Source organism: Poecilia formosa, unplaced genomic scaffold, assembly GCF_000485575.1.
Source record: "Poecilia formosa unplaced genomic scaffold, Poecilia_formosa-5.1.2 Scaffold1, whole genome shotgun sequence".
Classification (NCBI taxonomy): domain Eukaryota; kingdom Metazoa; phylum Chordata; class Actinopteri; order Cyprinodontiformes; family Poeciliidae; genus Poecilia; species Poecilia formosa.
In genome coordinates, this window is record NW_006799940.1 from 2179062 (window position 1) to 2201225 (window position 22164).

General features: G+C 38.0%; 1 protein-coding gene across 7 annotated transcripts in view; it reads right to left on the bottom strand.

Annotated features, from left to right (window-relative positions):
* The window catches only part of lama2 (laminin, alpha 2), a 149835-nt gene that overhangs the window by 79426 nt on the left and 48245 nt on the right, over positions 1 to 22164 (bottom strand). For all 7 annotated transcript variants that reach the window (XM_016668171.1, XM_007542962.2, XM_016668150.1 and 4 more), the window contains exons 6-18: positions 21983 to 22162; positions 21656 to 21745; positions 19078 to 19195; positions 17080 to 17258; positions 16901 to 17000; positions 16500 to 16557; positions 14876 to 14978; positions 14547 to 14687; positions 11816 to 11980; positions 4727 to 4831; positions 2040 to 2251; positions 1279 to 1387; positions 1089 to 1202 (exon numbers count right to left, since the gene is read on the bottom strand). In XM_016668171.1, coding sequence (XP_016523657.1) covers positions 1089 to 1202; positions 1279 to 1387; positions 2040 to 2251; positions 4727 to 4831; positions 11816 to 11980; positions 14547 to 14687; positions 14876 to 14978; positions 16500 to 16557; positions 16901 to 17000; positions 17080 to 17258; positions 19078 to 19195; positions 21656 to 21745; positions 21983 to 22162 — 1674 coding nt within the window. The remainder of the gene's footprint in view (positions 1 to 1088; positions 1203 to 1278; positions 1388 to 2039; positions 2252 to 4726; positions 4832 to 11815; positions 11981 to 14546; positions 14688 to 14875; positions 14979 to 16499; positions 16558 to 16900; positions 17001 to 17079; positions 17259 to 19077; positions 19196 to 21655; positions 21746 to 21982; positions 22163 to 22164) is intronic.

A 22164-nucleotide genomic window follows, 5' to 3' on the forward strand; every position in this document is an offset into this window, starting at 1 on the left:
GTAAACAGTAGGAAAGTGCATCCCCATGCAGTTCCTCTAATGACAACTAGATGGCAGATCAATAAGAGCTCCAATTATGCTTTTCTTTAGGTTATGCACTTTTTGTTTCAAATATTGAAATACAGCACATAGAATAAAATAGTAGCTGATGATGTTTTAAGTGTCTGTCACTTCATGACTGACTTTGCTGAAGATTAATATCAGTTAAAATAAATATTAGACGAGTTGTAATTTAAGTGGCATGGTGGAAATTTTACTGCAAAACTGCTGAAAAACAGAGTTCCTTAAAAAAAAGGGCTAAAGACCCATTTATTTAGAGCTGCCTTTCATTAATAACAACTGGAACGTCATAAACTGTATTCTATTTTTAACCTGCCATCTATTTCTTTTATTTTACTGCAATTTAATGTTTTGCTTGTTTTTTTCTTCTTCTTCTTTATTTAAAAAAAATAAACACTTTGAATTGCCTTGTTGCTTAGACCTATACGCAACTGAAAATTTGCAGCATCACTTGAACAGTACTGTTTAAGGACACAATCAAATCTTATTTTATTGTAAGATATTCTGTGAGGAAGAATGAGTAAATATATTAGCTGGCAGAGATGTGCAAAGTTGGTGGAGAATACCCAAAAGACTTACAGCTGTAGCTGCAGGAAAAAAAAACAAATGTATGCCCCACTTTGTAGATGTTAATTTATTTGCAAAGAATTTAGCTAACCCTTTACACTTTTCTTTTCGCTTAAATATGATCCATTTTGTGCTGCTCTATCATAGGAAATCCTTATGAAATGCATGAAAGTTTGTGTTTTCCAAACTTGTTGTTTAAATATGAAAAGTTTGTAGGTTTGAGTAGGAGAGGGTGATTACCTTTTATAGTCCCGTGGCTCTTTTACAGACCTGAACTTTCTATCCCAAACTTTTGGGGTTGCTCCTAAACAATGAGGAACATTTGCTAGGAAATTGCTACCAAATTATCTCTCATTTGTGTCCGTTAACAAAAGAAAACTTGAGCATAACAATCCTTTGCTTTTCTGTTGCATAATAAATACACAAAATACAAGAGATGTTAAGTTTATTAATAACCTTACCAGGCAATGTCCTGTGAACTCATGGCAATCTGAGCTGTGTCTATGACAGCGGCATGGTTCACACATGCCGTTATACAGTTTGCCGTGGACTCGCCGAAAACCAGGACGGCACGTCTGAAACAAAACATTTCAAAAGTGAATTTGCAGTTTTATGTGCAGTTCAAGCCGTGTGTACGACTTGTGTGTTTACCTCACAGGATAATCCTCCATATCCAGGGGGACAGGCGCACTTTTCTACAGCTGATGCTCTCTTTCCAGTGGCCAAAGGATTTGCCACCTGCATTGAGAATGAGTGGAGCCTGCACAGAATACAAAAAAAGATGAAACAATGAAGCATATTTCTCTTGGCAATCCATCTACCAATGGCAATAGAATAAAGCAGTTCTTTAGTCAGTTTAGTGTAAAAGCTTTTATGCTAATCTAAAAGCAATAAAAAAATGTTGCAAAAGAAAATCTCTGTTTGGAGACAATACTGAAGAACAGCTACAGACTTTATGAGCATCTTAATTTAGTAAAACTAATCATTTGTTTGCTCATCTGCATAGATGGAGGATGAACAAACCCAATTAGTAGCAGAATAAACTTCCTGCACACTGTGGGATTTATTGCAGGATTTTGTGCCTTGGCTTTAATCACCAGTACAATGATGCAGTACCCAAGATTAATTTTAATTGTTGGAAACTATTTGCTGTTTGATTAAAGTCTACTAACATACATTTTTACTGCCAGTTTAACAGGGTGAATGAGCTCATTTCTTTTATTAATGAAGAACTTCCTAGAAGAAGCTAATGCGCTCCTGTACTTCTGGTACAAAGAACTGAGCATGGTCAAGCATTCATGAATGTAATTACAGATATAAACAGTCTCTTATAAAACACACTAATGATGATCATGTATTTCATGTTATTATATGTTATTATTACACAATAACCGAGTGGGTGCTCTTCCGACCTGTAGACAGCGCTGGTTTCCGTGCTGTATGAGGCCCGCACCATTAAACTCGTCACGTTGGCCAGCACTAACAGGAAATCTCTCCTGCTGATCGTCTGTCCCGTCTCCGAAACCAGGAAGTTCTCAGGAAGGAGAACGACGTGTTTGGTGCTGGTAGACGACGGATACACTGGCTGGCCAAACCTGTTGTCTATAAGCTTCATTCCACCTCCCTGATGGAAAGAGAAACAGAAAATACAGCAGTCGCAAATGTACTTGAACGTTTCTCTGTGTCTGCTGTAAAATAGTCTCATTCTATTAGAGCTAGTCCTAAAGGAAAAAACAAACAGGGTGAATGATGTGTCATTAGGTAATGAGCTTCAGTTGCTATTGACATTCGGCATGGACTAAATGCAAATGAGCTGAGTCAAGACCTTGTATCTGACCATCTCTTGTTGACCATGGATCAATGGCATGTAGTAACTAACTGAGTGACAACAACCAATGGGGGAGGAGGGAGCAATTACACCAATAAGCCATTAAAGAAAACCTATTTAATGGAAAAAAGGAGGAGTAGGTCATAGCAGAGAAAGCAGCTGCAGGAGTGAAAGATGCAAAGACAGCAGTACGTTGCTCCAGAAAAAAACAGTTTTAAACAAAATCTAGGACTGCTTTTCTTCCAGATGTTGATTTTACACTATATTAATTTGAAATTCTATTATTTCAGATTATTCAGTTACGTGTGACGCAATTGTTCACAGAGAGATCCACATTTGGTCATTAGATTCAAACAGTAGTCCCTGAATTTCAATGCATTCATTAAAAGCAAAACTCTGATTTCCGTGTCTTCATTCAGCAAGCTAGCTAAGGTAAGGACAAAACTACATTTAAAAGTAAATGTAGCATGTTCTTTAGCTCAACTCTTTGAATCTATTCCTTTCACGTGGCTAATTGTCATTAAAAGTGGTTAATTTTGACTATTACATGATCAACAGTTATCTCAGTTTATTGCAAATGGCCCGTTTCTTTTTAACTCGTCATCTTGAAAGCAACTTTAAGGGGGCAATAGACAAAAATCATCCATATGCTAATTCTACAGAAGACTTGAGCATAATGAAATTCTGAGTTTATTCTATGTTTAGACAATTCTTTAAATATATACGACAAAGACAAAAATCAAAGCAAGAGAGAGAGAAAAGAATCAACACCATAGAGCTTGTATCAGATATGCAGAGTAAACAGTGATGGTTAAAAAAACAGAAAAACATGAGACAAAAGGCTGATGAAGAGATGGTTAAGAGGGGGGAAAGTTGGCTGACGGTGTGTAGGTGGTTCATCACTGAAGAGGCTTTTTGTTGACAACAAGACCGATACTTGTCTTCTTCTCCTCATCCTTCCATTCCATCCGCACTGACATGGCTTTAAATAACAAGCTCACTGTTTTGCCCCTCTTCATCTTGCCCTTTTCTTTTTTGCGTTTCTGTACGTCTTAATTGTTTTTATATTTTGTCTTTTGTTTTATTACTCGCGTTAGTTTGCTTATTACTATGTCTTAATTCAATTTATTTTCACCCACTTCAGAGTTAAATCCCAAGTTAAATTTAAACAACACCTCCGGTTTGAAGGACTGAAAGATAAAAAGATAAAAGACTCGATAAATCCAAACCTTAGCTTGATCTAAAGCTTCAAGCTTTAAAATAATTGTTGTTACTTTTTACAGTTTAATTTTATAATAATTTCATGATATAAATAAGGGCATGGCATAATTAGTGTTGAAGACCTGATATATTGGGCAGATAAATGTTTGTCTTCTGAAATACAAAACAATTCCACCGCTTTTATGCAGTTCATTTGTTTTTCTCTTTGCTTTTTATGCTCGTTCGTTTGTCGTTCTCAGATTTGGCACACACTTGCAGTGTTGTTTAGTGATAAGGATAAGTGCTTTGCTTATTGCTGCCATGCATCATACTGCAACCTGCTCATTATAGAAAAGGTAGGAAATACTCCATCTGCATTTTTTATTGCTCAGTTCAGCACTTCTCTGCATGCCGTGGCTGTTTTTGTGTCTGTGTGCATGTCTGTTTTCTACCACCTCATTTTTTTTTAATTTTTTTTTTTGCTGCATTATTCAATGATCACCCCTGTTAAAGCCAGTGGGTAAAGAAAGGACACAAATAAATTACACATGCACAGGAGTTTCTTGGGTTATGTGAACTTTTCCCAAACATAAAAAGTAATAATAATTAGGCCATTCAGTGTCGGTCTCTTTTTTTTCCTCCTCCTTCAGTGTGTTGCATGAGATACTTATAAATGAACACAGTACACCTTGCTGTACCTTGCATTGCTTTTTGACTCAATTTAGTCAAAAAGGCCTCACATGTATAATCACACTTAAACTGGAGGCTATATTTAAAATATTTCTACAGTTATTATAAAAAATGTAGATGGCGCCGTACAGTTAAAGTTGATGGTGTCATGAAAGCTCTTTTTACAAAACAAAAAACGCTAACTGTTTTTAATGCTGCTTTTGGCTGTCTGATGGTCAAGTGAATGTACTCTTCAATTACTTGGAATTTAAACGGATGTTTAACAATAAGCTAAATTCACACAGGAAAAAGTCTTGATTTCCAGTCCATGTGTAGGAAACCTGCTCTTTATTAAATATTGGTGTGCAAATGTTTCAAAGTTTTTCAACTTTTCCGACTTACCTCTATGATGAGGTCGGGCTCTGAGGTGACTCTGATGGCCACTTGCTCCTGTTGATTTGTCTTGTATGACACCGTGAACGTCACATCACCTCCATAGGCTGCAACCTGAGGAGACGCAAGCAATAAAGAACAACAGGTACAGGTCACAATTACTTGGAGTTTAATTCATCGAAGTGGTTGTGCTTATTTTCTAATCTTGTTTTTTTTTTTTACAATGCTAGAGGTTAAAGTCTGGTCCAGGAATTGTGTTTATTTGCACATTTATTTTTCTTTTTTTAAAGTACTCTTGTCCTAATGATTTTATTTGCAGGATTTCTCCTTATTGGACTGAACCACGGATGGAGCTATTGCTGTAATCAGCTTTCCCTATATTTTATTTTCCCATAAAAACAACAAAATACAACAAAGTACTGGCTTCGATTACTCACAAAACTTTCAACCTGTGTATGTTGAAGGCTGATGGAATTTATCATTTATAATAACTCATATGTTCAATTAAATTAAAACTTATAATTTACCCTTGTGATTGATGAGTTTTACAACAGTCCTAGCATGTGATTTTCAAATAGCATCTAATTAGGCAAACTTGCTGATATGCACCTATCTGATCAAAATCTGTTTCTAAGCCAATATGATTTTGAAATGTTAAAAAAGTTGCAGAGAAAAGGTATTCAGCACAGCCTTTGTTGTCCAACGGTGTTTCTTTGCACCCTTTCTGTTGACACCACAAAAGGAGCTTGAGCTGGAGAAACGCTGCATCGGCATGATCCTGAAATTTATTATTCTGCTCCATCCTGAGCAGTAAAGGGTGGGGGAGTGAGATAATAATGCCACTATAAAACTGAGAGAAGGGGACACTCTGGAAAGGGGGAGAGAAAGATAAAGAAATGGTCCTTGAGAGAGTAAGTGAAGAAGTAAAACGTAGGCATAATGTCTCCATAAACCTCCGCTATTCTGCATCATTACACACACTTTTTAAAGTAGGATGAGGGAATCACTCATTTGGCAGCTGACCTGAGCGCACACACACACGGACACACACACGGACACGCACACACACGCACACACACACACACACACGCACACACTCCAGGAAGGCCTGCAGGGGTGCTACGGTGGAAGTATTTATTCAATAACACTTATTCTTGATCTACCTCAATTTACAGATTTGGACCCCAGAGGACAGTAAAATAATAGCATAAACTTACACTCTGCAGCCCCCACTTCTCTAACACCTCTGCTGCTTGACCTGCTTTTGTCATTATCTAAGCTGAAGTATGACAAAGCATTTAAACATTTTCTATTATTGCGGCAAAACAGCAGTCGTAATGCAAAATTATGCATCATAATTGATTCCACCCCTTGAATCTTTTTTTTCTTTTTTGTTAAATTTTTTTTTTCAGATTATGCCCACAAATCAAGTATTTTATTGGGATTATATGTGGCAGACCAACACAAATCAGTGCATAAATGCACAGTGGAAAAAAATCCCCAAAGATTTTCCAATCTTTTTATAACATAAATCTGAAGCGGTGGCATGAAAATGTATGCAGTTTTGCAGCTCTAAAAACTAGATTTTTGCCCACTGACCTTCTCAAAATAGATTAGGTTTGGTCAGACTGGATAGTGAACATAGAAAGCAAAATGTAACTCTTGCCAAAGACTAAATTGGATTTATGTGAGGATTTTGACTGGGCAACTCCAGCACATTCTGCACAATAGAAACACACACTCATTGAAACTTGCTGCAAAAGGGAAAATAATTGATTTTACCAAAAATATGTTGATAAATATCTTCTTGATTTTAGTTTAAGACCATCATGTTTTTTTATCATCACTAAATCTCTAAAACATTAACACATTTGAGAAAAAAAAAAGTCTCTTCCGTAACCTAAAGACGGTATTTTTTTCAGATGGTTCCCAAGCCTCTAACGGATTCTAACTTTTCTAATTTACTTTCTTTGAAACACTCGATATTTGTCAGAAAACTAATTTTTCTTGATGCCATCTCTTGAATTCCAGTCAACAATCGAAGCTTTTTCATAGCAACATGAGTGACCAATTTCGCCCTTGCAGAAGAAATAAAGAAAGGAAATTGAGGAAACGACAAACCAATAATAAAAAAAAAGCACAGCAGGAGAGAACGGAATTATGGGTAGCAAAAACGATCGTAGAATAAACACTTTTGCTGTAACAGACATTGGTCAGATGCACCCCTGTGAGTAAGATAAGCCTGTTATTAACTCTACTAGTGGTCAGGAGAAAAGAAAGTCATAATCCACACTGTTCAAACTGCAACAAAGAGTTTTCATTAAAGTGACTCCTTTATTACTGGCTATGAGTAACAGCTTATTCTGATGCAACATGTGGGAGGAAGGGAGAAAAGTAATCACAACACAAAGATTGCCAATAACAAAAAAATAAAATTGTGAAATAGATGTTTTACCACATTAAGTTACAGGGACTCTGTAGAGCAAAAATTAATCTTTCCAAAACTATCTTAAATAAGGAAAAAATATATATTTTTGCTTGGAAGGTGCTAGAAATACAAACTTTTGATATTTAATTTACTGCCTATGCCAAGGAGTGGGTTTGACACGGAAAGTGAGAGGAGGAGTAAAAAATGAGTCACTATCCACCTCACTATTCCTCTGGGGTTCCCAGCAGAGCCTTGATGCAATATAACTTTTCCATAACTTTACATAACCAAGTCAAAAGTTTAATGACCTACAAAGTATGACTCCTTCCTCATTTTAGAGTTGGTATTCTGAAAAGGGCAGATTCATGCTTCATTTTGATGCCATGGGGAGAATAAGGCAGTAAGGATAACCTGCAGTTAAAAAATGTGGGGCAAAATGTAATTTTACTGTCTATAAAAGTTGCATCTTTGACTCACTTTAGGGTAAATCATTTAATTTCATGAAAAATGAAAGCACAAACTGGACTTTTGCCTCCAACATTGTTCTTGAGGTGGTTTGGTCCTCGATAAAATAGTCCATTTGGAAAAGATAAAACATAGTTGAATCTATTACATGTGCGATTTTGAGCCTTTCTTCCAAATGATTCTGATTCAAATTGTTTAGAAGAACGGTCCTGATGTTCTTATGTTTGCACCTTGATATTCAATTCCCATAAATTTTCTATTGGATTCACATCAGGGAACTGAACATGCCATTCCCAAATCTTACTTTTTTCCCTTTTAAAGGAATAATTCATATCTGACTTTACTAAGAAGTGCACAACCGACTCTTTGACATCTTCGTTATGTTAAAGAAAAATCTCAACCATTTTCATGAATCCTTTAAAGACTCAACCCAACTATCGTACTTTATAGTTCACCATCCTGTAGTTGTAAGTCTGATTGTGAGCCCGTTTGCTTTTCACACACATTCTGCCAATTTTAGCCTTGTAGATCTTTCTTTTGTAAAGTCACTAAAAGAAAAATCTGCAGCCAGTTTTGGCTGGTTTACGACTTTGTAAATGTAAGTTTGATTATTGATGGATCATTGCAAGAGAAGCTACGTTTTGTTTTGTTTTTTTCTGAAAGTACATTAACATATGAACATGTCAGATCTATAAAATCACAAAGAGATGGTTTTATTTTTATCTGGTAGTTTGTTTGGTTGGATAAATTATTCAAAATACTTTTGGTGGTGCTCACTTTACGAAGGTTATATAAACTTTGTATTGACTGTGACGTTTTATGCAGCGCCAAGTGATGCAGATGGTGCAACTTAAAAAACAAGCTGAAAAACAATGTCGCACTTTGAAGTGGGTGTGCGCAGGACTACAGCACGATCATTATTGCAGGAGGCAGATGAGAGAAGGTTAGAGGAACTGTAACTCAGTATGCACATCTCATTTCAATTGAAGACTAAGAGCAGCTCACTTTTTTTTTTTTGCTCCCAGTGTCGTCTTAGAGCCAATCAATTATTGTTCTGCACACCCACGGACCACTGGGTCTTGAAAGTCAGTTGCAGAAGCGTGTTGTGAATCTTACTTGAAGAAGCTCACAAAAGAAACTTTACAGCTGAGTTATGTGTTTATGTATGCATGTATGTAACCATGGACTGAGAGGCTACTGATCAAGAAGGGGATCGGTAGCCTCTTCCAAAATTTAGCTCCTTACCTAGAAATGACAAATCCTTCTGGGGAAAACCTTTATGGCCAGAACAATGAAAGAGAAGGATGAACTTATACATTTCTAAATTTTACCCTAAATCAAAAGCTGACTGATGGATTTTAAACCGAGCCTTTTTTTATCTTTAAAATTCTTACTAGTTTAAAAATAATAATCATTAAAATGCCCCAGTTTTAAATGGTACTTTTTCAACCTATGCAACTAAAAATGAAGAAAAAAAAAATAAATCTAATTATCTTATGCAATCCAAGGCTGATGAGCTGCATCATAAAAAACTGCTCTTATATCATCTATGTTTATTCCATTTCTTTAAAGATTACAACTCTGCAGCTTAGTAAAAGCTATGATGCATCTTGCACAGTAGATATTTTAACATGAACCATATTTAGCTTAACAGCAAAACAAATGCAGTAGAAACATTTCTCCAAAGGTCCAGAAGAAAAGTTATTGATAAGGTTTGGAGAAAATGAACTGCAAGCCGAGTTGTGTGTTTGGACACGAGTTCCAGCACATTGTGTTTTTTCATCATGTGTCAGGAAAGAGTATTTCTCTTCTGTCAATGTCCATCCATCACCACTTTATCTCTATTTCTCAACCTTCCAGTGCTCTGTTTCTGCCTGACTCTGGCACTGTGTTTCTCCAAATGATGAGGATTCAGTGTCTCTGCAGCTTTCATCTGTCTTGACCACGAGTCGGGTTTTCAATCGCCAAATATGATGGATGCAGAAAAGTTGGAAATTGACAGCTGCTGAAGGCTGCTGTAAATTCTGTACTAGTATTATCCTATTTACTTTGGGCCCAGGGACTTAAAACCAGAATTACACTCTCCTGACGTGAAGCATTTGTTCTATAATGAGTATAAAATTCGTCGATAAAAATACATTTTCCTCAAAGGTTACAGAAAGTTTCAAAAGATTATGCAGATTTAAAGACACGGCCTTATGGATTAGATTTTATTGTCAGACTTGACTTAATGTCCCTTTGCAAGTTGCACCTCAAGCAAATTTGATGTTTCGCTATTGAACATTTTTTTTGGTTAAATTTCTACCTGGATATTTGATGACTCAGCAGAGTTGGTAGAGCTCATTTGGGAAGATTTCCAGCCAAAATTAGGCGAGACGTTTTCATGAAAAAATGTGTTATCAAGTTACATTTTGCAAGGGGACGTTTAACCAAATACGTGTGGGAATGCATGCATATATCTGAATAGATCATTAAAAGAAACAAAGCAAGGCTGAGAAAGTAGAAACATAGCAAAAAAATAAAGGATGCTACCTCTCATTTTATAACATCTTACAGTTATTTTTGGCTTTCTAAATTGAACTCCGCTTATGGCCTCACTGCTGTCAAACAAACTCTAAACCTGGCATGGATATTCTTTTAACAGCGCGCTCTTTAAAGATGAGAACGACCGTCTTTGTGGATGAGCGGTCCTTGGGCCAACATTGGCAATAAAATGCTCGGCGAGCATGAGTGGGAAATGCTTCTGGTCGGACGAGCAGCCACAGAGCAGGAGCATTCACTGCATTAATAAAGCTGGAGACCATGCAGAACATTATCACACACACATTTACTTTCTTTTACATCAACTGCTGGCTTGTTATAACAAGCACAGCTTGTCACTTCCAATGAGACACACTAAAATGACGTTCCACTGTGTGTGAAAGAGTCGCATCAAGTCAAAGAGCATCCATCTCTGTAACGTAATCAGAATGGAGCAAAGAATTGCTTTTTCATACAGTACGAGCATACAGCGCTTCCAGCGATTGCGTGCACATGGATGCATACACGCAAATACACACACACACACTATGGCAATTTGTTTGTTTCCCATGTTTGGAGGCATGCGGTTCTGCTCCGCCATCCCTAATGCCTCCAAAACACATCATTATCTGACTTATGTAGACCTGGGAGTCTGTGCGAGCGCAACTGTGTGTGGCTGCGCATTCGCCGACTGCATGTGTGCGGGTGCTAAGAGAAAAACAGTTGATTATCGAGTTCAACAGGCGAAACACTGTTTATCCCGTGAGACACAAAGCAAGTGAGAGAGATAGAGAAAGAGGCAGACAAGAGAGCCGAGGTGGGGAAGGGGGTGGAGGGAGGTGATTTAGGAACAGCAAGGTGAAAAATGGGAGTCCTGGAGAGATGGAGTAAGAGTTAGAGGAGCAGGGCCGATGAAAAGAGGCTGGGATGGAGGGATGGTTAGGGGGAGGGAGGAATCGACGCTTAGACAAAGAAGTGAGATGACAAGCCAGGCCTGCAGGGCGCAATGTAATGAAATTCAGCGGTAGATCCCTCTAAGCCACGACACACAAACATCACAGTCGGTCTGTTGTTGTGGTAGTAGGCCAACAACTTCAGAAACGTGGTCTGCAGCTATTTACCAGCTGGAGCGATAAAAGTCCAATCGCACCCAGAGAAAACCCCGGCGCAAAATCAAACGGTCGACATTAGCAGAAGCTGATCCAGAGAAGAAGGCCTGGGAGGGAGGTGAGCGTCCCAGCGGGGGGTATTCTCAGCAGATATCCACCCAGGAGGCATTATTTTGAGACCACAAATTGGATGTGTTTACGCATTCAAGGCTAATGATGCAGCATCATAGGAGCATTTACATGTTTTCACTGTTGTTTTCATTATCCATTTGTAAAACGATGAGAGCGTAGCCTTAATTGCTAAGGAATGTTTTTAAGCAAAAGTTACTCAAACGAAACACGACGCTGATGTGACAGAGGAGCGCACATTTATATCGAGAGTGTGTGTCTGGTCTAGTTGAACAGTATAATGACATTATTTGGGAAATCTTTTTACAGATGGTTCGAAGTTAACAGGACAGACGGGAGCAGCATTGTTAATTCTGCAAAACAACACGGCAGCGAAAACAAGTCCACAACACAAACATCATTAGCAACACAGAAGGTACGCGATAGTACAGGAAAACAGAGTCTAACCTTGTTTCCAAGATATATCTCAGGTGCGTTCCAGTAGTAGGCGGAGCCAAGATCGTTCACAACATCCGAATGTCTGATGGTCAGATATGAAGGCGTCTCTCTGTGGACAGACCACACCCTCCCTCCTGTCTCTCCAACCGGATGCCAGCCAGCAAGAGTGCTCACCTGAAAACAGAGCAACCACACACAGAAGAGAAAGAGGTCATTTACTTTATTCTTCAGACAACTCTTTTACTCTAATTGCTCAGTATAATTGAAGTCATTTTCGTGAGAGGGCTTTTGCTGGATTGCACCCTTTCCTCCCAAGTCGAGGTTTTACAAAGAGGCCAGCTTTCAATTTCAAGTTTTTATCATTGGAAGTTTCCAGCAGCCTCACCAGACAGCATGATGATCAGCTGTACATTTACAGTAAAACGTTTCATCCAGTTTATGTATAAATGTCAAAATGATGTGTTAATTAAACTCCATGTCACACAAAATGCTTCTCTATTTTGCCAGGTGACTCAAACGACGTACAAGAGATAATGCAACCTTTGTTAGTGCACGAGAAATAAAGCAGATATTAACATTTGATAATATCCGAGCAGTAATTAGGAATATATTTTTGCTTTTTAAAAAGATCTGACCCTCGTACTCCAGTAGAAGTAAGTTGCTTGTTGTCACCTGATCGGCGGCATTCAGCTGAAAGCATATTTAAGTCGTGTAGAGTGCAGCCAGGCTTTTTAATCCCTTGAGCTTAATTATAAAGCCCAGTGGATGGTCTTAATTTGATGGTCTATACAACTGTAACTGACAACGCTGTGAATGTTCAACTAGATTGGCTCTCGTATCATCCGAGCTCCGTTCCCAAGGCCGGACGTAAAACAAACTGCGACAAGAATGTCAATACTACAAAAATATATTCCATTTGTTTGTCGGTTTAATGCACATTTGCACAATGCACGCTATAAATAAGAAACACCTTTTTTTTGTTTTGTACATCTGTCACATGTCAGCTACAAACTGACACCTTGAAAAAGTTTTTTTTCTTCTTCTTCCCCCAAACACTTGACTGATGGTGTGCATCTGTGTGTGTGTGTGTGTGTGTGAGTGCCAGAGCCAGCCAAACACACACGTGTCTTTACAATTAACCTAACCTTGGCTTCCCCTTTGGAACACACTCACAGGTACACGCACACACACACACCCACACAGACACGCGCGCGCGCACACACAGACACACACACACACACACTCACTATCAGTATCTAAATCAGAGCTGTCATCCTGTCAGCATCTCCTCTTCCCCCTGTCCCACCCCACCCGTCAGTTAGAACTCTTTTGCTCTTGCTTCACCCCTCTCCTCCCTGCTGCCTCTTGTCTTCTCCTTCCCAGGCTTGTCTTCTTGTCTTACCTCTCTAAACTCTTTCCACAACAGTTTTTGCACTTCACCTTGCCTTTCACTTGCACCCTACTTTCTCCCCTTTTTTTTTTTTTTTTTTTTGCTGTACTCTAATGACTGATTCTTTCACTTAGACCTTGAATTACACAGAATCTGGAAATCTTAACAGAGTTAACAATTCTGAGTCTTATTCCTCCAATTCTGGGTTTGTTTTGTTGTCACTAGGGTAAGTATTTTACCATCGGTGACAAGGTTAGGGTTGACCCTGGTTGACCTCAACCCTACACATCATTGCTTGCAAACAATTCCCCAAACAGCATGTTCATGTGCCAATACTGTAAATGTTGAATGAAGCCATGGATTCTGTTATAATATCTATTATTAATATACTCCTCAATTGAGTTTGACAACAGATCTATAGATATAATCTATAGATTGGTTTGCTGTTACCGTTGGAACAATTACAGATACTGATTTTTCAGTTTTATTTAACCACATCAGAAGCATGATTCTGACTCCAACTCAGTACAAGACCTGTGCTTCTAACTCAGTCTAGAATATGCCGGGACAAGCAGGTCTTGTGCTTGGAGAAAGGGGAATTGCAAGTACACATATGCTTAAATGCTTTTGACAAAACAAAAACAAATCATTTTCCAATCTGACTTTTTAATTAGGCACTACAAAACGTCAGCGGCCTTTTTGAACCATCAGGTCCACATTCTGCCCATATATTGGCCTTGATTTATGATCTACTTCTGTGTTTGACAACGAGATGCAATCTTCTCTGAGTTTTAGAAAATGTCCATCCATGTTTTCGGTAAATGCTTCTACGTCAGCTGCAATTTAATCTTTGCTTTGGGAGTTGACTCTCAGAAATGGACCAAGAAGAGTGATCATCTCTGCACCTCAACTTTAATATGCAACGTTTCAATACTTTTGTGTCTAATTATATATATATAATAAAAATGCTTCTAGACACCCAGAATAAATTACTTCAACAGTTTTTTTCTTTTCATTTTTATACTTCACCCAAACATTAAAAGCATTTTGAACACAATATATTCAAAGTAAAAGGTAATTTTTAAATTTTAAACAAGCTTAGACGAATGTGAGTAGATTGAAAAATTGCTTTTTTTCAAAATTTCCACTCAAGTGATACATTTTTTAATAGTGGCACAACACCATTCTGCAAAGACTTTTTTGGGACAAACGCAACTTTCGGGGTGTGATTTTTTTTTTTTTTGTTTGTTTACAGGAAGAGACTTGTTGCTAGCTCCTTGTTTCAGGCCATTTCATCATATCCTTCATCCATTAAACAGAGAAGGATGTGAACATGTAAAAATTGCTTACATTCTCAAAGTTCCAAGTTGAAGAAGAGCACTGGCTTGCGATACCCATACAGAAACACTTCTCACAGCCACGTCGATTATCTTGTTGCAGATTGTAGAAACCAAGTTTACACCGATCACAGTTCTCTCCTTCAACATTTTCCTGCACACAGAAAAGAAGTACATGGAACAGAGTTTATGAGCTGTTCTCAGATATGGGCAAAAGGCACGCCACTGCAGTGTTAATGTGGTGAAAATAATGATGGCAAGGCTAGAAAGGTTAACGCAAAGTACTTGGCATAATGAGTGTGAATGTGTGTGTGTTAGGGTGTGTGCGAGTCCGTCTCCAACCTTGCATATACACGGTGTTACACATGGGTCAGTGTTGACGCTTCCTTCCACTCTGCAATTACAGCGCTCACAGGTTGGGTAGTCTTTATAGCCAACAGCACATCTGGAGACAAATGAATTTAACAACAATAAAGAAAACCACCATAAAATTGTCAAATCATTTTATTGGTTGTCGTCGTAAACCCTGCAAATATTTACTGTCTGCCCGTGATTTATTAAATACGTCAAACTCGTGACACGGCATGTATGGAAAATGTCACAAAACAATAAAGTGAAATTGGACAAAGTGTAACCAGCCTCCCTTAAGAGATCAGACTTTAAAAATGTGTTGCATCCTAAAGACATTACTGCTAAATTGGATTATTTTGGAATATCTGTATGAAACTTAACAACACGCAAGTTTTTTAAATTAATACAACAGAAGTGAAGTGAACAATTTTAGTATTAGATTTTAACAACACAACTACTTTGGCCATGCTAATGTGGCTAGATGTCAGTGTAGCTTCTCACAATATTGACTACAAAGTAATGCAGAGACATTAGCATAACAAACATAATCGAGGTTGTAGAGCAGGATTTGTTATCATATTTTTGAGATTCATGCTCGTAAAAGTTACTTACGCATCTTCAAATGTTCCCAGCATAAACTAAAATTCTTCACTAGATGCAGTTTTAATGTATTTATATGGATCCTAAAGGATGTAATCAGTGGAAAGTAAAGACATGTTGAAGACAAATAAGCAAAATTAAGTTAAACTGAAACAGTAATTGTTTTCATCCTAAAAATCTCTGAATCACTATGTAGTCAAATAGTCACCTTTGATTAAATTGCCGATTAAATTCACATAACTGTGAAAAAAAAAACCTTGGAATTGTTTTTGAACAGGATTCATTTTTCAACCATCATATTAAACGGCTCCAAAAACAGTTCGTGAAATCTGGAAAATATTCTCTAATTCCACTAAAAAAAGAGGGCCACGATTTTCTTTTCACCTGGAAAAACATGCATCTCTAACACCAACATGGCAAATTTCAGGCCTCTTTATTTAAGTTGTTTGCTCTCTGCTTTGAAAAATAAGTGTGTAAAATTATTTTTAAATGAGCTTGCAACGAATTACTAATTTCCTCAAAGACAGAAATTATGTACATTTCTTTGTATGTTTTTAGACCATTTAATGTATTTATTTTTTTAATGTCGGTTGCATTTTAGGTTACATTTTTATTCAAAAACTAGAATTAAAATATAAAAAAAGTTAACTTGGTAAAGGCGAATAAAATATTATATACCTCAATGGATAAATTCATATGTTTTGAAAATCACAATGTGATCATTTTAATTATTGGTTGTAATATGGCTTAAGAACAAAGTGTAATAGTCAAAATGTATTTTTTGAAACATTCAATTATCAGGATGCAGAGCCACATATCTCATGGGTATACATGATCATTTATTATGTGACTTTCATACCTAATATACGATCGCAGTGTGATATCATAATCTCAGATCTTAATGGCTTTCTGGCAACTTTCAAACAATAATTTGAGCAGACAGGAGCTGAAAGGCTCTGCTCACCTGTCACTACATTTCTGTGTCTTTCAGTTCGTGAGTATGTGGGTCTCTCACCTGTCACATTGCAGACCCCCGAAACCTTCCTTACACCAGCATGACCCTGCTGGCTGACCTGCCAATCAAACGCATACAAAGGGACACACATCTTAGAAGACACTATGAGCAAGCAGGACAAAAAAAAGAGGGAACAGAAGCTAAAATAGATCTACTTCTGTGGTATAAAAACAATGAAAATACTCAAAGGAGCAAAATTACCTCTTAATATAAATAGTCTGGCTTTGTCAAAGCCATTTCTATAACAAGATCTTCAGTGATATAAATCCCACAGGACATCAGGTTGGACTAACAAAGCGTTACATTCAGATCCAAGTCTCACTTTCAGCTCAATTAAAACAGTGAATTGTGTGTGCTCTAATTTTCTCAGAGCAAAAAGAAGAAAAAAGTCGCCTGCATACCGGGCGAAGCTTGGCTTTCATCTGCAACACAAGTCTGACTGATAGAACCATGTGGATCACAAGAGCAGGGGAAGCAGGGGTCCTCTTCATCTGCACCCACCTGGACGGCAAAGAAGACCACCTTTAACTGGAATAATACCAGTAAACTACTGCAAAACATCTGTGTCTGTCCTACACACCTCTGTAGGTCTGTAGTAACCAGGAACGCAGCTTTGACAGTTGATTCCGGCTGTGTTCTCACGGCAACCAATACAGACGCCACCTCCTCGGTACTGACCGTGAGTGTCGAGGCTTAGGGACAGGTCAGCCACGGTCTGATTAAAATAGCACTCCTCTGCCTTATTATTGCAGTTGCACTCTGAAAACACACATAAAGTTAAAAAACAAAACAAAAAAAAAGGTACAGCACAATACATGCAAATTTTCCACTTTTTAATCCCAAAAGGTTCATGAGTAACAAAAATAGAAGTAAAACGTCCTTTATTGTCCCACGGTGGGGACAGTCAGGGGTCACAGCAAAGTAAGTGGGGACATGAATATTCAGACAAATGCAAAAAAAAATAAAAATAAAAAAAAATCTATAAAAACAAAAATAAACGACTATACAGTAAGGACAAATTTACAACCTAAGAAAAATAATATGGTGCAGCTATTTAAAAGCAGAATGCTTAGATTAAAAGTAATGTGCAGCTGAGTAGGTTAATTTAGAGATAAAAGTGTTCAAGATGTGCATAGAGGATATACGTGTATAAAAAAAACAGACTGTTTACATAAAGTGAGAGAACAGGGATGTACAAATAAAAGCAGACTTATAAAGACTTGTCGAGTTTGAAGGGGGCAGCAACTGTTATAAAGTCTTACAGAGGAAAAATCTGCGGTAGCTTTGTGTGCTTGATGCAGGCATCCATCGCTGAAGAAGCTCTCAGTTCAGCAACGACCGCTTCATGAACTGAGTGGGAGACATTGTCCAACAGCTCTTCTGTCTCCCACCACCTGCACTGGGTTGAGGGAGCATTCCTGATTGGATTATCTAACCCCTTCTTTTCAGCTGTAGAAACCATGCTACATAGCAGAAGATGGCTGATGCCACCATGGAGTCAAAGAAAGCTCCTCAGGAGAACCCCTTGCACTCCACAAGACCTCAACCTCCTCAGCAGATCCTCTGATCCTTTCAGTCCAATTTATAAAGAAGCAAAAATTCCTTAAGCTTGCATTGAAAAGTTATAATCTGCTACATTTTATAAAAGGGTCTCTCACCTTGTAAGATACCTGTTATCTCAAAAAATGATGCACAGCCTGAGAATTGACTTTAAATTAAAGTAAATACAACGAAGCCTCGGCTTCTAACAGTGGATGGATTAGGCAGACTGTGTTCTTCAACATACATTTCAATTTCTCAGACCTGCTTGAGGTTAAAAGTATCTTGTTCTGTTGTGAAATGAGAATTTTCTGCAAAGTTATTGATTTAATGCTGCTGGCTAAGGTTCCTTGGATGACTTTGTACCAATGGCATAATAAGCTGAACTTGAATGAACTGCATTATAAGAAGGATAAAACTGATACGTCACAAAAAGTCCCAATAAAAAGTATTGCAGCTTGTGGTTGTTATGTGACAAAATATGAACAACCCCAAGATGCATTCATATTTTTTGCGTGGCGCTGTAATTTTTTTTAAATTGACAGTTTAGCAATGAAACATTCTGGCCCTGCTCCATCTTTAACGATCGATTCTGCAGTGCTTGCTCCAGTTACAAGCTTCTTTACAGAAGCGACGTTGTGTCAGTATCAAGGCACAAAAACTGATTACAACTTTGCCTGTGTAAAATAAAAGTAAGATTATATGTTGTAATTTGTTTTATGATCATGGTTTCTGACATTGTCCCTTTACGGCTGTTGATCAAGGATTCAGGGGTGACTTTTGATAGTCTAATATAACCCAAAGTCCAATTCCAGCCGGCTGGATGGAGTCAGCGCTGAACACTTTTTTAGAGTCATTTCAGGTTAGTCAAATGCAAGGTTGAAGAACATCAGGGTATTTGGTTCATATGGTTCAATAAGGAAACATTATGTAGCATAACATGAGTGACTTTGTTTCCACACTGGGTGACATGTCGTGGATGACCGTAGAAGCCAAACGTGCAAACGAGAAAATAAAACATGATTTTTTTTTTCCTTACTCTCACAGACGTGTCGAGTGAGGAAGGTTCCCGCCATCCATGGCTGCTGGTGGTAACCCGGGCAACAGTGATCGCAGCTCTCCCCGCATGTGTTGTGCTCACATTCGCAGCTGAACTTCTACAGAGATACACAAATGCAAACACAGTCAGTGTGTGTTTTACAGATGTTGAAGCTGTTTGGATTTATTAGTCCTCTGCAGGCTGGAAGCTGATTATGGGAAGATTGCTGCAAAATTTGAACAGAAGGAATGGGCACAGTCTGAAATGCCACTCATGTCACTTCCTCACCAGAGTCTGTTGATTGTCTGAAAGGCATATCAATCAAATGAACAAGCTCACTAAATCCAGATTATGGAAACAGTAAGTCGAATAGGGTTGCTAAGATAACAGAAATATACATAATTCAAGCGTGAATTTAGTTTTTATTGAACATTTTTTTCTGCCTTAGTGTACTTGCACTGGCCTGTAGCCATCAACTTGGAAAGTTAAATGGAAGGACAAAGTGCAACAGAGAATTGGTCTCTTTTAAGTTACATCGCCCAGCACGTCTGTAACACACCTGATTCAGATGATTGCAGTTTAGCATCACAGTTGTTGATCAGCCATCACCTGAAGTAAGGTGTGCTGAAGGAGGGAAACATATAAAACATGCAGGACGATACCAAAAGGATCAACAGCGGCTTTAATAACCATGGTTACGGAGGTTTTCAAAACTTTTAGCGGGCCTTGAAGAGCGACTCTGGACATTCCTGTTTTACGTCATGTTTTGATCACAACTAATTCACTCTGACTAAAAAAATGACAAATACAAATGTCTCCCATTATTAACTGTCTGAAGATACTGCCAAACATTTGAAATTTGGCAAGAATATATGGATTTGTGATACCAGAAATCTGATGTGATCTAACAGATCAGATTAAGTGAGGACCAGCTATTTTTTCTTAAAAATAGTAGTCACACATATCTAAAAAAAAATAAAAATAAAAAAAGACAGCTCCACATAGTGAATCACAACAAGACTGACCTGTTAAAAGCCTAACAAACAACATTGTATCCACAGGAGAGCGAGTTGCACTAAAAAAATTTGCCAGCTCGCCAGCAAATAGAAAATTGGTTTTCTATTATTCCCCCATGAGAGAAATAAAATTTAAGCTAAAACACGGCCAGTGAAAAGCAGAATGTAACAGGAGGCTGGCCAATTCCAAGGTTCAGCAATTCAGCGGAGGCTTTTCTGTGAATTGGGTTATTCTGTGAGGGTGTTAGATTTAACTGGGAGGAGTTGTGGTGCAGGGCGAAAGCCAAGTTTGGATTTGTTGGCAGTGGCAAATTTCCCCCTTTTATCTGAAACAGAAAAAATTTGGCGGCCATTGTGCCGAGCTTTCATCTGAGACATTCAAGAAAATACAGCTCCATTATGTGCTTACCCAAAATGTCCTGCATTGGTTGTTTGAAGTTGTGTTAAAAAAAAAAAAAAAAGAGGCAGGTCTGATTCTCCACAAAGTTAAGAATAATGTGGAAACAATCCAGACAAATACTGGCCTTATCTTAAAAATACAGTAATATCACTAACGCATATCCTTTACAAAAATTCTTCTTACATTCAAGCAACATCAGAGAAAGTCTTCATGTTTGTCAAGTCACAAATGTAAACTTACTTTATCTCAAATTCATGTATTGCTGATTCTTTCTGGCAAAATAGCTCTACGTCAGATAGATTGGCTCAAGAGAGTGTACGACGTTTTTTATTGATTTGCTTAAAAATCATTTGCCTCATGTGACTAAATATTAACATGCTGAGCTATGTTCTTAGATGCAACAAATTGTAACAGACCACAGTACTATAATTACAATTAAAATGCTATATTATTTCACCAGCAGCCGTTTGATAATTGTTGCAATTTAGTTGCATTTCAAGTGTTTAAAATGTTGGTCTATGTTATAAAATCCTAATAAAAAGTTCAGGGGGCTGAATGCTTTTACAAGCTAATGTAAATACGCCACTTTCAGGCCAAATAAAAAACTTTACAGTTAAAAAACTAAACTAAAGACCAGCATCAGTGTGGCTCAATCTGACAGTGCTTCTCTAGTCAGTTTAAACACTTCTGCAAGATAACCTTTAAGGCTGGAAAGAGAAAAGAAAGTAGGAAACTGGAGCTCAACACACTTTACTGATATCACTTCTTTTCACTGAGATCATCGCAGAGGGACCAGACACCGGTGTCACGTCTGAGTTACACTGCGTATTTAAGCCTCAGGACATCTGAAAATCACACACAATTAAGCTTATGTGTGTGAGTGTATGTGGTCAGAGAGAGACAGAGAGAGAGAGAAAGAAAGATCAGATGTCTGGTATCAAACACACCTGCTGTGTTTGAAGTGACATGAGAGACAACCCTCTGCAGTGTCACCTGAGTCCCTGAAGGCAGCTAGACACATAAACTCAGAAAGTTTGATATGAGGTCATAAAAACGCTGCAGCCTCGGGGTTCTCTTTGCTCTCGTTTAGTACTATAGAAGTGCTCCATTACCTTCGTGGTATTGTTAACTGGACTTAGAAGCAGAGAGCGGAGTGCTGTACCTTCGTAGCAGGGTTGAGTGGACAGGCTTTGGCATGTCCATAACAGATACACATTCCTCCAACTGAGATGTCCTTAATGGAATAATAGTACTGGCAAGAGAAAGGGAAACATGTTATGTTAAAAGTACACTGGTCTTAAAGATAAAGGCTTGAGCCTTTATCTGCTAAAAACAAATAAAGGTTTCCTAAGTATAAAACTTGAGATCTAGAATATTTTTTCTCAAAACAAATGGTGATTCTGTATCTTAAATTTTACAGTAATTGGAGGCAAACAAACAAAAAAAAAAAGCTGCAAAACAAAAATATCGTCGTGCTTTTGAGGCTCACCCGTCTTGTCACAATGTGATCGATGTCTTTGGGGTCGCTAAGTGTCAGAGTCATGAGGTCAGCGTTCAGCGTTCGTATTCGCTGGAACACCAGCCTGATGTAGCGGGCAGAGGTGAAGTTTAGCAGGGTGGGAGAGGGGTCATCTGCACTGGGTCGCCCATTGATCAGAGACGTGTGGATCT